This window comes from Anguilla rostrata, chromosome 4 (genome assembly GCF_018555375.3).
Source record: "Anguilla rostrata isolate EN2019 chromosome 4, ASM1855537v3, whole genome shotgun sequence".
Classification (NCBI taxonomy): Eukaryota; Metazoa; Chordata; class Actinopteri; order Anguilliformes; family Anguillidae; genus Anguilla; species Anguilla rostrata.
Window position 1 is genome coordinate 52,351,120 of NC_057936.1, and position 21,654 is coordinate 52,372,773.

The 21,654-nt window shown below is 43.7% G+C and overlaps 1 protein-coding gene across 3 annotated transcripts; it reads right to left on the reverse strand.

The window, feature by feature from the left end:
* Positions 1–525: 525 nt before the first annotated feature.
* Positions 526–21,597, reverse strand: LOC135253623 (death-associated protein 1 homolog). Of its 3 annotated transcripts, XM_064333157.1 has the most exons (5): positions 21,103–21,344; positions 19,962–20,070; positions 18,779–18,817; positions 4,714–4,756; positions 526–1,100 (listed from the first exon to the last, which is right to left on the reverse strand). In XM_064333157.1, the coding sequence occupies exons 1-5, from the start codon at positions 21,155–21,157 to the stop codon at positions 981–983; spliced, it is 366 nt and encodes a 121-aa protein (XP_064189227.1). In that variant the 5' UTR covers positions 21,158–21,344; the 3' UTR covers positions 526–980. The 3 variants fall into 3 exon arrangements, with proteins under 3 accessions (XP_064189227.1, XP_064189229.1, XP_064189228.1); XM_064333159.1 differs by lacking the exons at positions 18,779–18,817; positions 21,103–21,344 and adding an exon at positions 21,452–21,597; XM_064333158.1 differs by lacking the exon at positions 18,779–18,817 and having other exon boundaries at positions 21,103–21,336.
* Positions 21,598–21,654: the final 57 nt, after the last annotated feature.

Here is a 21,654-nt window from a genome sequence, read left to right on the forward strand (position 1 = left end):
AGCACTGAAAAATTAAGAGGCCACAATGCTATTACTCCAGCCCCAGACAGATGGTGCTGTGTGAAAAAAGAAATGCTTAAAGGAACTTATAAAGCCTGCGCTGCCACCCATGGCTGGTTTTAGGTTTACTATCTGTAATGGCGCACACAGCCGCAGCTGAAGCCTACCTAAAAGCACGGTGGTCTTGACGAGAGCAGCCCTGTAATACCTGACCCTCCCTATTTTTGTTTTAGTAGAGTAGTGACAATTCGGGGGCCTGAGCAGCTTCTTAAACACTGCACAGCTCACAGAGTGAGGAGGATAATTCTACCTGGCAGAACACCTGGCTGTGAAGCTGTGTGGAGTGCGTGAGACCTGAAGACGTGTGTGAGCTGACAATTAAACAGCCCCTGAAAGTAGGGCAGAAGTTTGCACCCAACTTTATAGTGTGCTGCCATCAGACGTTTCTGGAATGCTTCTTTGTTGTTCCTGAACATGTATGCTTTGTTGACGAGCAAATACTGAAGTGAAACAAAAATTCCAACATTTCATTTTCAGTTAATAGTTTATTCTGACACCACAGAAAAGACAGCCACACATCTAATGCCTATTAAAATATTTCAACCTACACGATTTGTACAATTTACACCCGTTCAGAAATAATTTTTTGAAAATAACAAAATAAAACCCCTTCATTTCATAAATCCCATAATTTTCCTTTGGAAGATTTCCTCTCTGTATTTTTATTTAAACCTGAATAAGTTCATCATCGCAATCGAGAGCACAAAGGAACAAAGGAAACAGGGAAGGCAATCTGTTCTTCAAACGAGATCTCAGGGCGAGCTCGCACTTCCTGGTGTGGTGGTGTGCTGGGCGGGGTCTCCCTGGTCCGCATCCTGTGACGGTCTCCCTGGTAACTCTGAGTGCTTGGTGGGTGATTGGTGTGGGCTTTGCTCGTGCGCCGTGGCGACAGAGTGGGCGGAGCTGCGGGGTGGGCGAGCTCACTTGCGGGGCTGGTGGATGTGCTGGTTGATGTGGGAGCCCTGGTGCAGCTTCTCCACGGAGGGCTGGGGTTTCTGGTGTGCCACCTGGGCGGCCGCGGGCGTGAAGTCCTTATCGCCCTGGGGACCAGAGGTGGCGTTTACAATCACACCAGAAAGGCAACCCGATATGCATCAGTAATACATTCTCCATCTCAGGGGACTCTCCCTCAAATGTGTTTTGTTTGTTATCGCTGATTAGCCTCAGAATGTAGCTAAAAATATATATTTTTTTAAATAAAAAAAAACAAAAATGTGCCCCAGTTTTAAATCCTTCAGGACTTGACTCATTATAATGAAGAGGAAATCCCCACCCTGCAGTAACACATTACAGAAAAAGCCAGTCAATATCCAAGGAGATATAAATCTGATATTCCAAAAATATGAGACAGAAATAGACATCCTCCAATCCAATGGAATTTATCAGCCGCAAATGAGCATGTATTAGTAAAGTGCACAGGAATCTGTCAACTTAACCACTGGAAAAGACCTCAAAAGAAGGAGAAAACTGACTGATCGGGGAAATGATGGATTCCAAAGCAGCAACCTTATTTCTTAGTTTAAATAGATTATTTGAGAATCTGCATGATATAATGAAGTTAAGGTTTGCTCTATCACTGTTTTCTTAAGAGTTGTTGGGAACCCAAAGTGCATAACAAGAGATCTTCTGGAATGTAGCTATGAAGCTCGTTCCACAAGTAGCAGTTAGCATGCTGTTCACAAGCTGTTCCTCCAGCCAGATGCTGGATAAAAGAGGAGCGTTATGAGCTTTGACAGGGGAACCCACAGATGAAAAGGAGAGGGTGACAGAGGGCATGTGGCAAAGGGACCTTGAATCGGGCTCCAAGCAAACGGCAGACGTGCTAACGCTGATGGGAACTGGAGACGACTGCACAGGAGAGACGGTGAGAAGAGTGAAGGCCTTGTTGGCTGTGACGCAAAAACTACTGTCTCAAGTTGTCATTGTAAGCTCCGTGATACATGCTCCACACTACTGTTAGCGGTTTCGCCTGCCACCCTTAGCTCCTATTTTCAGCAAAAATGACACTGCCACAATTTGTTTAAAAAGAAGGGTGTGTTTATCCACCTTGCTTCTGAACCTAAACAAATGATGCTGGAAGCTGTAATAATTTGGTATAATAATACTTATCATACTCAAACACTGACTAATAATTAGAATTTCCATTGTTGCATCCTGATTACTGATTCAAACAGATGGCATCCCTCAGTGCACCCCTTGAGCCAACTAGCACAGCAAATTATCACTGCCTAACCATGACAGTGTCCTCAAACACCAGTCAATGCAAGAAGGGCTGAGGAAACCACAACAGCCACCAAATGACCAGCACACAATAAAGATGAACGCACACTTCCTGGGTCAAACCACCACCTCTATTTGGCAGCAGACCCGATAGCCAGTAAGGGTGAAGTGTGGAAACACCCTCAATCAGCTACTTAATTAAAATAACGCTTCACCAGCTGATAAGCAGCGAGTAAATGAAACTTATTCTGCTTTAAATTACACAATCATTTGTCTGAAGATGACTAAGTATTTTCCTTTAGGGAGGGTGAAACCTTTAAGGGGGGCGTGAGTGAAACCCAGTGAGCAGCGGACGACGACACAAATCTCAGCTTTGAGAGCGCTGCTCTGAGCGGCTGAGAAGCTTTGACCTTGGGTCTGCTTTCGTTCATCTTCAGAGAGGAGGCCGATATCCCAGCGCTGGGGCGGGTGGGGCTAAGCCCTGCAGTAACCGCCTCCCTAAATCTCCATCCCGTTCCCCCGGAGGCCCCAGCAGAGGCAAAACAACACGTCCCGACGCTGGCAGATTAGCCCGGGCCTAATGACACGCCCCGCTTCGCTGTGACTCACGAGGACTTTGGATAAATAAAATATCAAATTCCCAGAAATGCGAACATCTGCACAGCGCAGCTCGAGCGCTTTAGAGCGAGAGGGCTGATTCGCTGCAGAAAAGAAAGTTCACCTCATTTTTAACATTTCCACTTTCTTTATAAACAGAAGGCTGAGCCAACCGTCCAAGTTTGAGGAGTCGGGTAAAGACATGCAAATTAATCTGACCGGAGATCCTCCGTTGCGCAATGTTAATAAAAGCCTGCTTTTTATAGGAGGGGGATTAGTCGAGATTAGAGCCAAATTAATTTTGGAAATGATGTTTTCATCAGCCGGTCCGCCGTGGCTGAGCAGCTCAAACCCGTCTGAGGAGGGTACTGAAGGTTCCGGAGCGTTCAGAGCAATTTCAGCGGCTATTGTGTTATCGCCAAAGGGGATTCCGAAGCCCATCCTTCCCTGAAAATCACTCCGCGGCAGACAGAGAGGCAGATGTAAGCAATCTACTCGTGTTCATTTCAGGATCAGGATGGGGTGGAGATTATGCAGAGGATTTAGAACCTCACTGGCAGTTATATTTAGCTGCACTGCAATCATCAACAACGGCAGGAAACACCTGACCGCAGTTATAAGCAATGTTTTCCCGCAGCGTGCTTCACGCTGGGCGTCCCTTATTTAAACTACTTGATTTCCATGGTGGATGTAACGGTATCAAGAGATTAAGGTCAACCTTGGGTGGAACGGAGGACATCTGGCTCAGTGACTCAAGTGGCTCAATCGATAGGCAAACAGGAGACTCGACACAGAGCCAATGTTCGCAGCGAGGGTAAGACGTGTTCCTTCGGTGCAGGGCAAACAGCTAGACGGGTTCGGACCCCTCTCTGACATGCGCTGCAGGTGCCGTGACGACGGAAAGAAAAGGGCGGGCTGAAGCGTGTTTGAGGGACGGGGCCTGGCGTTGTTCCAATCCCCTTTCCCGCCGCGCGTCCGCCATTCACACCGCACGCTCAAAGAGTGATTTCCTGCTCCAGCTCCAGCGCGAAAGCGATGCGATGGAAAGCGTTTGTCGGAGGCTCCCCGGTCGGCTCTGTCCGCTTCGCGGCGCTTCCGGACCCGAACCCGAACCCAAGGGTCCCCGGGGCAAGACGCCGGTCACTCTCTACGGACGCGAGCTGTCTGTAGTTGCTTCAGTCAGGTTGTCTGAGGCTCTGCGCGTGTGGCAGAACAATAAGGAGTCGAGCAGACCTCTCTCCCATGTGATCGACTACCTGCCAAGCCGTCTCAAACTCACCTGTTCCCTCCAGCCGGTCCAAACATTCACAGCAACTGATCGCATTTAAAAAATAAAAAAACCATGAGTTCAGGTCTAATGTGGGATTCGTAAACATCTGCCTCCAGAGACTGTTAAAAGGCTTATGGGTTTTCCCTCCACTTACTGATCAAAAGTAACTAAGTTCAAAAAGTGAACACCGCAAGCACAAATATGAATGATTTACTTTGCTCCACTTTATCAGATAGTATTAAGCAGTATATGCTGGCAAGATCAAGCAGCTGAAAATCATGCTCGGGTAAAATGTGAAAATCAATGGCGAAATAAAATTCTGAATATTTCTGAAAATAAACATTTATTTTAAAACTGTCAGGTCTTCAGGAACATTGCTGGTGTCTAAAGGGGTACAACTAACAACTCATTACTTGACCAGGCCTGCTGTGCATTTATTTGAGAAAGCTCAATATACAACACATTGTTTCAGCCCTGAACCCACAGTATCTGTAATGTTAAAGAAGCCAATAAATGAAACAAAGCAGAAACAAGTGTTTCTCTTCAGACAACGAGAAGTCGCCTACCTTTGTGACTACTCCAGAAACGATGACAGTTGGCTTTGGTGGGCTGAAGAGAAAAAGAGAAAACATCCTTTTTAACATTAAAGCAGTTGTGTTTTGAAATGACATCTGACATGCTCAAATGAGACAAGGCAAGGATTATTTATTCCCTTGTTTGCTCCTCAGAAGGCTTTACCTTGTTTCGCTGCCTTTTTATCTATGAATGATGCAATGCAAGCTAATCTTGGTGTTTTTCTGACAGCTCTTAACGCGCAGAAGTATCTTATTCGTCTGATTTTTTGAGAACGTTCATGTAGTTTGAGAATGTACTTTTTCAAATTTATGCATATTAAAAAAAAAGTTGATCTATGCTATTAGACATCCCTCATAGACTATTTTTATGAGCGCGGCAGTTTCACAAGTAGAGTGTCTTGCATTTTTAGATAATACTCCTTATTGGAGGTGAAAGGCATCTTGCAAGACAATGTCAATTTGTGACCAATGCAAACTCCTAAAACATAGCACTCAAAATTCCAGAGACAAAAACATTAGCCCGGTATTTCCATGGAATACCAGAACTTCCAGGGGACTTTCCATGAAAAGGAATCCACCCTTCCTCTTCAAGTGGAGGCTTTGTGGCTTTTAAGACAGGAAATGCTGACCAGTGAAGCGCAGCGCGAGGAACTTGGCATAAAATTATATCAAACAATGACAGGGTAAAGCTGCAAATAAAATACTGCAAACCAGAATGTGTGCATTCTCAGGGATCCAGAGATCTTCTGCTATATTGGACGCTTTTAAAGGATAAGACATTTGTTTTTTTACAGATGACAAATGGAGGAAGTGTGATGCATAAGCATTTTATCTGACACAATGCCTTGAATTACAAAGCACATTACGAATGGCCAAACTGCTATTGGATTTACAACCAGGGAATAACCAAAACTGAAAAGAGTACTACATCTTAGATATCAAAATATGCATGTTTACTATTAGAGCAACATAATGTAGCATATTTTTCTTTTGCATTAACAATAGATCAAAGGCGGCACTGCCTTCAACGAGGCCTGGTTAGACCTAGAAAGCCCAACAAGATTTAAGATACAACTGAAAATTCTGCTTTGGTTGTAACCAACTTGACAAATGTATGTTATGGACAGAAAAAAAAGGGAGAGATTCATGTCGTAGTCAAGACTATTTAGAAAGAAATAACTCACAACTGACAGCTGTACAGCACGGGCAATTGCATTTACAGTCACATCTGCAATAATGCATAGCTTAAAACCGCACTTGAGCTTCCCAGTGTCTCTCGTTGAATGGATTCTAACCCTTCATTAACATCTGACCTTTGTAAAGCATCAGAGCTGTCTGCTGACTGATATATTCATTTTCCCTGCGGTATTTTCCCATGGGATGCAGATATGACTGATACGGGAGTCATCGCTGGGAGCGGTTTCTCTACCGGCCCCACAGGAAAGGCTTAACCCTCTCAGAATAAATCCAGATGGCGAGCGAACGGCCACCGAGCCGTGTCAGGCGCCGGAGGGGCCGAGTGCATCCTCGGGCCTGAAAACGGAACCAGCCCACCGGCGCTAGAAACAGGCAAACAGACCAACGGGTGGCCAAACGGCTCTTCAAAGGGCGGAGCGTGCTGTGGTCACATGGTGCACAGAGAGAGCGGGTGGAGCGATAGGTGGAGGCCTACGTAAGATGGGCGACGGGGCAGGAGGGCGCACAGGAAGCCCTGGGTGGTGCACGGATGAGGCCGGAGAATATTCCGGATGCCCGTCACACGAGGGGGCGAGAGCCGAGCGTCACTGACTTAGCGTCCGGTGGCTGCTGCCGCCGCGTTAAGCTCCTGAACGAGGCGGCCCCAGAAAGAAAATGGCACGGAAGGAATAACTCCTCCCCGAGAAGCTGGGCTGTGCTGCGTCTAACGTGGCGGCCGGACGCTCACGCTAACAAACGCCTGTGCGTCAGAGCGCAGGAAACACAGCACAGCGCGCCTGTGGAACATGGATGGATGAGAGAGAGAGAGAAACTAGTGTTGTGACCCAGGCCCAAAAGCAAGCAATGACACAAATTCTGAAGTGGTACAAATAATTACCCCCCAGTCAGTGACAGTTGATAGTTAATGAGAGATGCCATGAAAATCAGTACATGCACTATAGTTAAACACTGCCTTCGGACCACACAATGCATTATGAAATGTCATACTAAATTATTTATGCACAATTACCATCTTATCATATATTTGAATGGATGCTAGCTGCAACAGCTTCATTTTGTCATGATTTTAATCATTTTGTAGGAACCTGGTACTTAAGAATTCAATCCTTTCCAATGTATTAATTTTCAGACTGCAAAATGATACATGACAAAAAAAATTAATAAAAAACAAAATTAAAAATTAAACTACCTCAAGGACATGTGAATGGATGTTTAAAAAAAAGCTTTTTCAGGTTGAGAGTTTCTTTGGAAAGTTCACTTAAAAATTTTTTTGAGCACTGCAGCTTAAGTCAGACATTTTTTGAAGCAGTCTCTTAAATATCACCCTTCCTCCCAAATAATAAAGAAAATTATTTTAAAAATATTACACAGAAATAAAAACTGTTTCAGTGTCAAAACCCACAAAAACACAATTAAGAAAACACTGCAGCAGCAGACTAACTGAACACAACAAACCAAGTGAACTCACAGGACAATCGAGCCTTGGCTGACCTCTTTGTATAATATTCAACAAAATATTTTCATTAAGGATTCACTGGACCAAAAACCTTCTGTGTCACTGCACATTACAGAGTGCCAAATAAACATCTATTTTCAAAAACGAAACACTACTCAAATTACACAGGCTAAATTTAATTGATGGTGACACGTACAGGCACAACAACTCATTTTGCCCTAAAATGTCCAGTGCCACAGCTCTCAAATCTTGATGTCTCTGACCTTTTTAATCCAAGGCACAGCAAACAAGGAGGATACCAAGGAGACAGAGTAGACACAGTGGATACTGGGGCACACATCAGACATACGGGATACTGAGGACATATATTAGACACACACGATACTGAGGACACATATTAGACACACAGGGCACTAAGGACACACATTACACACACAGGATACTGAGGACACTCTAGACACACAGGATACTGAGGACACACATTAGACACACAGAATACTGAGGACACACAGGGCACTAAGGACACACATTACACACACAGGATACTCTGTGGACACACACTAGACACACAGAACAGTGAGCACACATACACACACACACACAAGCCCCACGGTAGTTGGTATGTATGGACTTGGATATAGCAACTCATCTCTAATGAGACTGCCATTACTGAGCATATTATGAAGAAAACAGCATTACCTTCATTTTCATACAGGAAGTTTTGAAGTGCTTGTTTAATTTTATTGTTTTCTTCATGCCTAACCAATTTCCAGTAAAATTAGGGTCAGCATTTTCGCATTTCAGTCATCGCTCAGCATGAGGTCAACAGCCTTCTCAGATCACATGTGTTAGACAATTATCACATTATACTCCTCCAGTCATCAACACTGATAAGTCATTTGCCACTTAATGACTAACAGCAGTGGTCTCACTCCATCGCAAGCGGCACTCAGTGTGCTTATTAGAACTAGACACATGACAGTAGCCTGCTTCTCACAAAAAGAAAATAGTAAAAAGGCCATTCATAATACAGAAATTGTTATTTGTTATTCAGCAGAGTAGGCAAAAATAAAACTGAGGAATTAAAAAAAAAAAAAAATGAAAATGTAAGGTTTAAAATGTGTGAATGCACGTAATCATTGTCAGTTTTTTCTTGTCAGTTTTCATCAGTATCCTCTGTCGTTGCTTGATGATGCTTAGGGTAAACTTTCTCCTCACCTCTTTCTGTGATGAGTCTTTTGGCTCTGTCATCTCCCCCCATAGCCTGTCTTATAATTCCTACACTGATGAATGAGCAGCTACATGAGCAGCACTGTCCTATCTTCAAAAGATCACACCCTACATGCCTACCAGACCCTATTCATGATATGAATGTTACTGCACCAGCCTAATGAAAACATAATTCTTGTTCAACATACAACCATATATAAAATATATAATTTTAGATTACTTGCAATTCATTATTTTTATTCTATTTTATTTACGAGAGAAATTGCTCACATTTCCAATTGGAAGACAAATATAAAATGGAAAACCCCCTGAAGATATGACAATAACCTTTTACATTTATGAACAAATTGCCAAGCTGAAGGATTTCATCAGGAAAAGCCATTTGTGAAGTCCTTACAAAACACACTAAAACCGATTTAAATGTCAATCCATCAATTTGTTCTCTGAACAAATATATGTGTGACTTGGTATACAGAAATTAGAAAGTATAATAGCCAATTACCGAACTGCCACCAACCAGGGGTCACGTACAGTAAAACTTCTTAGCGTCACAACAACAAATTTGGCCATTGGCACTAACCGCAGAAGACAACATCGACATTTGAGATTATTTTCCATAGCCTGATACCGTACCTTTACTTCACTCAATTTAATGAAAAAAAAAGAAATGGCGGCAATATTTAGAAACGGAGAAAAAACCTGACCATTTTTATTACTGCCATCTCCCGTCATTCTGATTACGTTGGCAGGTCGGAGCGGGGATGAAGCGCTCCGCTAATAAAAATGCTTAACACAGAGGAAGCAGGCGGGTGACAGCCATTACCAATGCAATGTTAAGGCTGAGAAGAGATGCAAATGGAATTTTCTGCACTCTGCAATATAGACTCAACTAACGAGGGAGAGAGTCCTTTATAAATTAACTAAGCACAAGGATGCAGTCAGGCGCACGTTCACCACATTTACACTGGGGTTTCACCGCGGATGACAGAGCAACCTGAGAGGAAATACAGAGGAAAGCCATCAGATATGCGGTCACACAGAATTTTTTTTTTGGAAGCCTCATACTTCAAGCATATGGAAATACCATTAACACGTGGACATAATGTGTACACAAGCAAAACACTGCGCCACAGTTTCACGGTTAATATCTTCAGCAGATGTTCTGGTTTATTCATCACTGACTGTCACTGATTAAACAGGTCTCTTGAATGTCATGGTGACAGCACTGATTCGAGGTCAAACGGAAGTTGACAGATAACTGCGTGCTGTGTCAGAGGTAACGTCAGCATCGGGAACGTAGAAGCCCTGTCCCATTTTTTTTTAATGCAGTTAATTTATGTCACTCAGTCTAGTCACATTTCAATCAAACTGCTGAAGACCATGGCCTGCATCAAATATTAAGTAAGATGGTCAGGAGCATCTTTTTAATGTGCGAGTAATTTTTTCTTTGAGCACTTTCTTTGTGCAATGAAGTCATTTCATTGAGGTCTTGGTTGTGTGCCATGTGTGGATTTAAAATCGCTTTCACAGGTAGCTGATACTAATCTATATTTTTTTTACTACACTGCAAGCTATACAGAATTCTGACCTCACATTCATTACTTTCTTTCAGCGGGAGCAACTTGCGTGACTTCATTACAACCGAGGCATGTCTGAATAACTGGAACGCCGTCATATTACAGGGACGTTTCAACAAGCACAGCTGTCACCGCCAAAGCCAGCAGTCGCCGGGCTTTGATCTTTAAAAGCTGGGATGATTTCTGCTCAGAGAGGAGAGGGAGGCGTAAGTGCCGGGGCCTGCCGCCTGTGCGGGGATGAGTCAGGACGAACCTGACCCCCGCGGGTCCGAGCGCGGGCTCGCGAGAGAGAGAGACGGGCGCAGCGCGGCCTGCAGGGGGCAGCAGCACGCCTCGCAGCTCCCGGCGCCGGAGCCGCCGATGACGGATTCGCTCTTCGCGTTCTCCGAGGATTACAGCCATTTGTGATTTAAAGGGACACAAGCAAATATTTCATGGTGAGCCTGTGACACAGCAGCCTGGCCACATTAGGCCTGGAAACACAACACCATGTTGCGACGGATATTCAGGACGCGTAATTATTTGCACAACGTCTGTGCGCCGCTATTATGGAAAATAAAAATTATCTTTCAGTGAACCGTTCACTAATACATAGTGTGATTCTCGAAAAGCGAAGACCAACCACAAAGCCATTTGGCTAACCTGGGGGACTGCAAGAGAAGCTGTGAGTTGTGCATGCTATGCTGCATAAAAACCTGCTGTATGCACAGGACTGTGTGAGGCAGTGTGCGATCTATACCGAGACATTCAGGGAAGCTCAGGTCAGGACTTTTAGTTTGGAGGGGGGGGTGGTCAAACACTCGCGACAGGGTCAGGATGTAGGCTACTGCGAGTCTAACTACAAATAAACCATCCATGCATACATAAGCATGCTTGCTTTCAAATACCACATCTCATGAATCCTCTTAAACATAATGACAACTATGCCTATGTGGCCTAAATTGGAAAAATAAATAATTAACCAGCTCTCTTTCGCTGCGGGTGATGCACTTCTTGACAGGTGAACTGGAAAATGAATTTCTCCGGTGAATATCAGTTGAAATGAGAAAAAAAGTGCGAGCTTGGATAATAAAGCACTGCCACGTCTGAATGGTCATAGCAGGAACAGCATAGCTGGGTTGTGTAATTATGAAACACCGTATATGTGAACCTGAAAACACACACTATTTATAGACATTTTTACGTAGCCATTGCCTGTATAACATTTTGAAAACAAAACTTACAATTCCTGCAGTAAAAATAGAGGAAAAACTAACATCAAGTATATTAAATCAATTAATATACTTGAGACCCCGTGAGTAAAAATAAATAAATTCACAAAGGAGCTCATAACTTATTAAGGGGAGCTAAGCTCCCCCATAGATCCCACCCTGACGTGAGGTCATCTTCTGGAGGCGGGACTGTGGATGGTATAACACGGGCTCAGACGAACCTGCTAACACCATTCTGAGATACCCGCCCGTGCATTGGAGCGTGTTCCTGGGAGTGAAAGGAGGCGCACACGTGCACAAAAAGGCGTGGAGGCGCTGGACCGGGGCGTGCCGCGCACCCCGAGCCTCTGCTTTGAGGAACAGTCGGTTTGAGGCAGTCAGCAGCAGAGTCGCTGACGCCGGCAGGCTTCTTTCTCCATGGAAACCGCTCGGCCCTGCTTTTGTTTGCCGTCAGCTGGAGGGACTCGAAATCTCGAAATCGCAAAAAGGCGCACAAAGGCATCTCTGCAGCTGTGAAGCAGAGGGGCTCACAAAGCTAAATTGGATTCAGGCACTGAATCCAGCACACCCAGAGCTTTCACTGAACCACACAGACTGGATCAGATTACCCTGTAGTACCTGTGACAGTGATAAATTTGTTAGATTAAGACAAATTTCCCCACTTTAATTATAATACACACAGGTCTGCACACGGTAAGACCTAAATGAAAGCCCTGCTTTGCTTATCGATTGCAGAGGTACACTGACACAGGTGCTGGAAACACTGTCAAGGTTCAGACACACAAATTGTCCAAAATCTCTGACCCCCTGCAGTCCTCTGTATCCCCTCATGTTAACACGCGCCAGAACCAGGCACAGACATATGCCTAACTGTCCCCAAGCTGTCTCACTTCCCCCCTTTAGTCTGACATCCCACCTCCAGGTGTACAATAGCCTCTCCCGCTAAAGTTTCACAGCCGTCGCTGATTATGACAGCTACGGCGCGCTGACACTTCCCCTCCGCGATTGTCTTTTTCTCGTCTCAGATGAGCGTGTGCGCAGAATCCCGTCACTTTCAGTCTCGAGGAAAAGTACAGTCTGTGCCACTCTGTGCAGGGGGGGGGGGGAGGAGGGAAAAAAAACTGGGGGGGGGAGGGGGTTAATGCATCCCCCTATTAACATAAACGTCAAGACTTTTAGACTGGTTCCCCTCCGTGACACAGGGCTCTGGGGATGAACTACATGCTCAGAGTTAATGATCTTGCCAGCGCTGCCACTACCCACATGTGAAGCAGGAATCTTCTTGTCCCTGGGGGCCTCACGAACCCCCAGGGACTGCACCTCCCCACTGGGACAGACCACGTCCCCTCATGCACACAATTACTGTGGCAATCACAGCACTTTTACTAATGCTCTGCTGCACTCCTTCTGCTTTTCTGTACTTCCTATTAGCCTATATCACAAGCAAGGGTAGCATCAGTGTTAAGATGATATACTCAGATATTCATACATCTGTATATCTTTTCCTTTGAGCCAATATCCAACACTAACCAGCTTATTAATACATTTCAAAAAACTAAACAAATCTTAGCATTTTGTGGCAGCAGGAATCAGGCTCGGCACAGCGACCTTGTAACAGGAACTGGAGCACAATAAAGGGAAATGCTTTGTGGCACCGGTCGAGTTTCATTTTTTACTGCTTCAGACTGCATCTGAAGTAGGCCCGCACAATCTTTTTTCAACAAAATGCGGCCAATAGATTTACGCATTTATGGGCGGCAAGAGGCACGTCACCGTGGAGAGAAATGTGCGCTGCGTGGAGAGCAAAGCCCTTCAGCTCTGCTAAAACATTTATTGCGCAGATGTACGAAGGCGCGCTGCGCCGTGCGCAGCTGGGGCGAAACGGTCAAGATGCTGGCCTGTGCACCGATGACCGGGTCACACCGTAAACGCCCTAAACCCTGCCAAACACCTTATTTATTTATGAAGGTTCACCCATGAACGCCAATACTGCCAACCTAAAGGGTAACTAATCGTCCACCTGCAGCAATCAGGTAGAATAAAAGTAATTGGCAAAACAAATGTAGTTCTTTTCTTTCTGTGCGAGGGAAAGAGCAAACGAATTGCCACTTCACAATCAGCCTGACAGAGTGAGAATCTGTTGTGAATCGCATAATAATCGTACCTTGACACCACCTGCTCCAGTACAGGAATTTATATGCATTTGCACAGCACCTGAGCCATTCTTTAGTCTGCCGGCAAAGACAACAAATGTGAGTGTGCTCTGCAGTTAATGGAAGGCTTTGGATAGCACTTGAATATATGTTCCTGCAGCCAAATATACCTGGGCTGAGAAATTTGAGCCAAATTGTACATGCATCGAACAAAGCTGATTCGTTCTGCATTTATATGCCAGCGGGTGTGATCACCTGACCTCCCCTGACATCATCACATCGGCGCATTACTGGTGTTCAAGCACACAACTGATCATTAATGGAGGAGGTGAAGCCAACACTGAGCTGAGGGAGAAGAGACAGGATGAGGGAGCACCACAGTGTTCTTAAAAAGGGCAGGGGATGGTGCTGCTGTAAACTAATCATATATAAACACCACCTAATGCCCAGGCAGAGGTCTGGCCTGCTGGTCTCCTGACTGCTGCGAGCCCGCCCCGAAACACACGGACAGCCCCCTCCCCTTCTTCGTGCCGGCCAATCGGCTAACTCCAATCTGCATTCGGGGATGCGGAGGCGGGACGGCGCTCTGTGGGAGCGAAGCGCCGCGTCTCTCATCCCGAACGCGCTCCTCGCTCGAGTCCGTCTCGCTCTCAGACGCCGACCCATCTGAGAAGTCCAAATTACATTCGACAGGCGGTCTCCAGACGATCCCGCATGACTCGCTCAAACAAATGTGCCATTTTTCCAGCAGCCACCTGCTCGCTGCCATCCATGTTTTTTGATTTTATCAAATTTCTTGTGTAGAGGTAAGGGCTGGTTAAGGGCGGGGCACCGTCACCGTGGAGCGGGGCCAGCGGTCGTAGTGGCGGGACGGCTGTCCCCAGGCAGATGTGAGCACCCCCACCTGACACACCGAATAAAGAGCTTCGCTCCGCAAATCATTCTGCAAAATCCCTCTGCGGGCAAGAGAACTCTGCTTCCGTGCTTTCCAGACTTATTTTACAATGAATTATACAGGCTACACGCGTGGTGTGGCAAATAAGACAGAGACATGAAGGTTCTACTACGCGCCAAAAGGAACGCGCAGCTTTTCTGACCTCGGTGATGTAGATTATATATCCCTGGAGCACGGCGTCACATGACCTTCTCCGTCGGCAGGAAGGGAGGCGTTAAGAGCAAAGGTGTTTTGTTCTCTTAATCGTTTGGTTATTTTTAGCGCTCGGCGAGATGGTGGTGATTGTGGAGGCAATCTCGTGGCTGGGCGATAAACGGCCACGGGGCCACAGGAAACCGGGGCTGCTGCTTGCTTTCCTGTCACACACACTCCGAGTCTGTTGCAGCCTGTGTAATCATTCACACAATAGATGTCGCTAATGTCGATTTTTAGAGTGTACACAACAATGCTACAACTCATATAAATGAAGGACACATGATCTCCAGCTATTAGAAATGCCCTTTAGAAGTGTACAAAGCTTTAAAGGACAACATTAACCAATGTGTAAAGCACAATATAGAACACTGCTTTCATTACCTGGGTATTCTTACTCCAAACACCAAACAGGTGCCAGCTGGACCAACTTCAAAATAACCTTAAAAACAGGATATATTGTTATCTGTTCCAAAATACAAATGCAGTCAGAGCTAAAGTTTGTCTCACCTATGAAAACCGACGAGGCCAGTGCCAATGAGATTTTATTACAGCTGAGCTTGACAATAACAGTTCACAATGAACAGCTTCAAGAAATGCCAGCGGTATAGGTCATAGTTTCATTTGAATTGTTTCATTTGCAGCACTATTTGGAGCAGGGAGCTCAATGGATTCGCATTAAGGTTTGATTAATCATTGCGTCACAATTGTGATTGCTGTGTTGAATACGTACAGAAACAGAAAAGATAAGGTTTGGCAAGGGTGGCAGTACTGCAGCAATTCAACACGCTTAAGAGGAAACGAAAATAATCCCCGGTAGCCTATATGCAGCAGGCCGACATTATCACCAACCGCAGCAGTAACGGAACCTGCTGCCAGGGCTTTCAGAATTCAGCAGCAGACTGCAAAGGCCTGCGTGCTGTAACTCTTCACAGACGAACACTCGAAAACTTCCTTACAAGCCGCTTTCTAAAGAATACCAAAAACCAATAAGAAGGGAGCACGAGCCTGCAGTCTGAGGGGATCGGTTTTGCATTTCAAACTGGCCCTTTTGTCTTTGAGCGCACGTTCTCAGAGAAGCGACTCCAACGCAGCGGGCACAGGGAAAGCTGCTAACTCGTACCCTTAGCTCTGCAGAAACAGATGTCAAGGTTTCTTTCAGCGGCCGTGCGACGCTGCCCCAGCTGCACCCAGATAAGACCCAAACGCTCAGCCCTGCTCTCCGGTAGATGGGGATCAGCAATCAGGTGCCGTTGTTGACAGAAATGAAACCCGAGAGGTAGGCCTAACATGACCGCTAGAGGCAAGGACCGGGCCTGTTGGCCGCTAAGGCTAACGACACATGGGCTCGTGGGTATTTAATAACAATCTGAAAGAAACAGCCAGACAGAAACAAGTCAACAAGCCAAGTTGAATGAAAATATTTGCCAGTTACAAGTGTGTACAAGGCAAGTGAAGCATGAAGGCTTCTGTAGGTTTTTTCATTCCCCTCTCTAAAATTTCAAACATGAGCAAGGGGCAAACATTATGGCTGACCAAGCCTTGAGAAGATCAACACAACAAAGAAATACCCATAATAATCACTCTGAGCCTCACATACAGTTCACATAGTCTGAACTGCCCTCACAAGAAACCAAGTGGCTTAATTCAATTTACATTGATTCATATATAACATTTACGATTAGGCTATACGCATATTATAAATATGCTATCAGGGCAAACATCAGGCTTGCTAATGTTCATGTGGTTGTTAAGACTTAAGAGCCAATGAGTAATCAGCGTCATTAAACTGATCTATTAGACAGGCTAACTAGCTAGCAGACAAGGGTTGGCTGAGTAGTCGGCAAAAGAGTCAAACAACATTAGCAAACTGCAAACCTCTTTCACTTAATTGACAAATTTTCTCCATTACTTTTCATGTGCCTGTATTTCATATGTCGGTCTGTACTGTGCTGTACTAAGCAGTCTATTTAATACACTGTTTAATATCGCCAGTTCCCTAGTCTTACTCAGTATTACACAAAAATTTCAGCAGCTATCCTGTTTTATTTATATTACACTTACACAATGATCATTCATCATGCCATTTGCTGCATGTGTCCCAGTGTCTGGACTGCATATTTTTGGTAATTTGTCACTGTTCATAAGGACCTGGGAGCTCACTGACCCAGATGTCCATCTTCTTTCATACTGAGGTTGTTTTTCTTGCTCTTGTGACTCATGCATTCTGAGCGTGATATTTATAACTCCACCAAAAAATTCTGCATCTTCTGCAGACACACCCTTCAATGTGTTACTAAGCTACAAAAATGCACGATTCCATAAAGAACATTTCAGAACTGTAGCAGACCAAGGTTATTACAAGACTTCATATTTCCTCAGTAATTCAACAGCATACCAATAAAGTTATACATTTCGATACTGAATGTAGAAATGGAGATGGATCTTTTCAACTTCATCACAGTTAGAAAATGTTAATGTTTAACTGTGGAAAACCTGCGCCAGACGGAAAAGCCAGGGGCATGAGATAAGAGCAGCCAACAGATGGGGGTTTCCTGCCACTAAGCTTTCCTCTCCAACAGCCCCACATGCTGGTGGGCCTGGGAAGCCTTCACATGCATCACTATGAGAACCTTGGTTCAAGGCTTCACTCGGTCAAACAGATAAATGAGTAAGATAAATGAATTCACCCCGACAACCTTAGTTATCGTTCCTGTGAAACTGACGTAGACTTCCACCTAGATTCAATGAAACGCACTTTGAATAAGGGCATACCTTCAAAGTAGAGTCAAACCTGACTGTTTTGTATTCAAACAAACTGTGACATTCTTTAAGACAGAGAATCCAAAAAACTGAAAAAAGTATGGCCTGAAATTGTGGTGCCAAGGTTGGAGCTGGGAGCCTTTTTTTTTTTTTTAAGAGCAAGTGAACCTGCCCTCAACCAAAAAAATGTTTGTCTGTTTGCATCTTCACAATCCTCTGTTTTAATGCTATTAACATAGTCAAATAAAGATGTTAAAAATAATTAAAAACTATTGAAGGAATATCATCACACTTGGTACATGTAACATTTCACAAAAAAATCTTCCCAGCGGTGCCTTAATATTTTGGGCATATAGTATGAATAAAACATTTTAATCAATATTACAGAAGAGGGAGACAAACATTGGCATGTCATGTATGTTGTTCAGAGTTAAAGCAAACTCTTAACTGCCAACGGTAGAATCAATAGGTCTAGATTTTCTATATTTTCTATATGTTATATGTTAAAACGTTTGCAACCAAAACTTATGCAAATGTATGGTGTTTGTTCATACATGTACAACACGTGTCTATATGGGTCCACATACAGGCCTGCCCTTACTGAAGAGGAGCACTGAAATTATATGAAACCATTTACAATCTGAATGCGTTCACGTAAATCCAAATACAAGCCTTTGTGCGTTTAAGATGTGGTTGATTTGAGTATTAGGCTAACTGTGTAACTTACACAAGTAGAAATCATTCTATTTTTTATGCAATCAAATGAAGCCAATGAAACATTAACTATATTTTTTTAAGTTACACTACCGAGAGGGTAGAAAGTGCAGCAAAAATTTGATATCTTCTGAGCTATGGAGAACACAACTAATTTAGCAAGCTTGAAAAAGTGTGACTCAGCATGAAAAGGCGGTTATTTTAAAAGTATTCTGAGCAGAGAATTACAAGCAGGAGTGTTAATCATTCAATGGAAACTGCCACTGGCACTAACTTCTTCTGGCCGCCATATCTCAATACAGGGAGCAATGTAGACTTCATTACTATAAGGGGCCGGATTAATCCAGAGGGTGTGATTGAATTGCATGTACCCAGTTTGATTGAATCAGGCCCTTTAAGGGGAATACATCTTTCATCAATTATACATTTAAGAGACTAACCTGAATGTACTTTATTATTCCCCGGAGGGGAAATTAATTTGACAAAATTAAATATCTGGATTTTTTTTAAAAACACTATTAAAATATTAAAATACAATACAGAATGTTTTAGAGCATTGGCGTAGCAGTCCATGCTTTGCAGATGAAATGTTTGCATGCACAACTCACCCTTGCTGAAAAAGGGCTGCCGTGTTGTTTATGGTTGATCTAAGAAGGAAAGATTTAGGATCAGCTGTCTACCGATCTCAGAACATGTGTCAAGAGGGAAGGGTTGATGAGTGACATGTTATTTCACTGTCACAGAGGCAGTGATGAAAGCCTAGGGGCACAGGCTTCTTCCCAATTAACCCAGAGCCAGAAACTGTCAGTGACAGATATTGCCTGTATACAAACTCGCACAGCTCCATAACAATGATATTCCCTCCAGGAGAGCACCACAAGCACAGCACTGAGAGCTTTGTAAATTTGGCTGGGGAAGACATTCCTGATGCCACCCCATACAAGTTTCCCAGGATTCTGTACCCCATGTTTTCCATTAAAACCTGTTTTAAAAGCCCAGGACTCTTATTGCATTGCCATGCCTATGATTTCTACCGCACCGGTGTGCACTCTGCTTCATGTTAAAATGACTCAGCCAGGTGCAGTGCATTGCCAAAACATCAGGATTGCCAAAATCAATACAGCACATTTCCCAGGGGATGCTCAATCAAAACAAATCATTTACTGTGACAAAATGCATAAAATCCCGGCTAAATAGAACTATAATTTGCCATCATTTACTATTTACCAGGTCTTTCATACCTAAACCTCATTCTCTCTTATCTCTGGCTCTGCAGCAACAAATTGAACAAACAACTCTGTCTCAAATTATGGTTCCATTCATTACCTTTTAAAAGCAATACCTCAACAAGACTTCTGCCAGTTTCTTCTGTTCAGGCCTAATTTTTAATTCGTTAATGTCTCTGTTTAAAGTTGTGATTTTGGTGTCTCACTTGTAACCCAGAGGCTACAGCACCAATCCCCAGGTAAGCTTGCCTCAGCAAACACATAAAAATCAGCTTCTGCTTTTATGTACTTAGGCCTATATTTTCTACAAATAGGCTAATACATTATATTTCACTTGCATATCAACAGTATTTACATCTATCCTAATATATGGAATATATCATCACAATATATGAAATGGCAAAATATGAAATTTGTGTCACAAGTTATAATGATAACAATAGTTGTTATTATTATTACTTGAGTTTGACCTTTAAAACATGATGTCTGCATACTTTTGTATAATTATGGCTCAGAAATGAGTACAGCTGTTCCTGTTTGACTGGGTGAAAGTCAGTCCACTTACCTGCTGCTCTCATACTCCTCACTGTCCTTGTCCTTGTCCTTGTCCTTATCATGAGCCAGGTCACCCGAACCCTGATGTTTCCGGACTATTCTCATACCACCTGCCTTCACTGTTAGAGAGGGGGAAAATAATCACTTGTCACTTTTCAGAACCTGATAAAACAAATCACCCAACTCCCTGTATCACTTATATAAATAACATTGCATTTCCTTTTAATAACCTATAACAGTAATTTTCCTCATCTTCAGAGTAGCATTAGCACCACTCTTGGATACTGAAATGATACAGTTATAGAAAAGGTAATGTGCACTACCCATACACGTGTTGACCGTCATGAGCTCATGTAAAATGCAAGTAACGTTATAACGACATACTGTAGACAGGCACGGCATTCTTTCTTTTATTCAAACAATAATGACATGTGCGATCTAGCTCTAACACATTAAACGTTGAAACATCCATATACCTTTCCATATGGAATACTGGATGTACCTTGCATGCTGACAGTAATACAATGTACAATGAAAGTACAAAACAGCACTGCTAAACGTATAGTCTAGATAGCATCTGTCCACGTCTGCTTTGGCTGTGTTTACAGTTAGACTACTGAAAAGCTCCACTTGTACAGCCAGGACCAATGCCAGCTGCATAAATAGCTAACGTCAGTAGTGTTGACGTTCCTGAAATGTGAAACCAATTCCTGCAACCACTAGCTAAATGTAAACGTTCACTTTATATATAATACATTCTCAATTATATACCGGCAATTACAATGCACATGAAATACAATTACAAACGTAAATATCGGCGTTTAATGCGTCTTTTGCCGAGTATTACAAGTATTACAGTATTACAACGCTGCCAACTCGGTTAGCCAACTATAAACGTAACGTTGTTAGCAATACAACACCCGCTAGATAGTTCTGTTGTCGCCAATGAAACAATACTTGCAAGTTAACTGTCCGTATAACATCGGCTACACAGAATAAACAAAGCGTTTTCCAGATTGAACAGTTTTGCAAAGTCACTCACGATTTGACAAATTAGCCGGTTGCTAGCTATTTTACGAATTAGCGTAAGCTACGAGTGTATCTTTCCTGATTTAGCTAAATATAAAAACAAACATATACAATGATAATACCAGCAGGGAGATGTCCAGCTTTTGTTTCAATGTTTTCTTTAGGCGGTGAGGACATGTCTGCTGTGTTTAACGTTATACTAATATGTTTTAGCAGGTCAGCTAGCTCGTCCTTATTTTCCTCAACAAAGTTATGGAGCACACTTCAATCGAATTCGTAAACGTGGCTTTCCGCACAAATTGGCATCAATCCGAGCGTGATGACGCGACAACACGTAGCTGGCAAATTAAACGTTCTTTGTGCACCTTGGCCTTACATGACCTTGTGAAAATATGTCAACATCAATGGAAAGCCGGTTATGCCGACCGCAGGGCAATTGACTCTCATGTAGTCTGCTACGAAAGTTCTCACCTTTATGGTTACATACACACACGCACGCGCGCACACACGCATGCATGCACACAGTTGCGGAGTTGTGGAACTACATGTATTCCCACTTCCCAGTAGTGTAGCAGCATAAGTACCTTGAAAAGCAATTAGGTTTCAAGCAGTAAGTTATCTTTGAACCAAATAGTGAGGTAGTTGTGGACAAAGCTACATTTCCTACAGGGTTA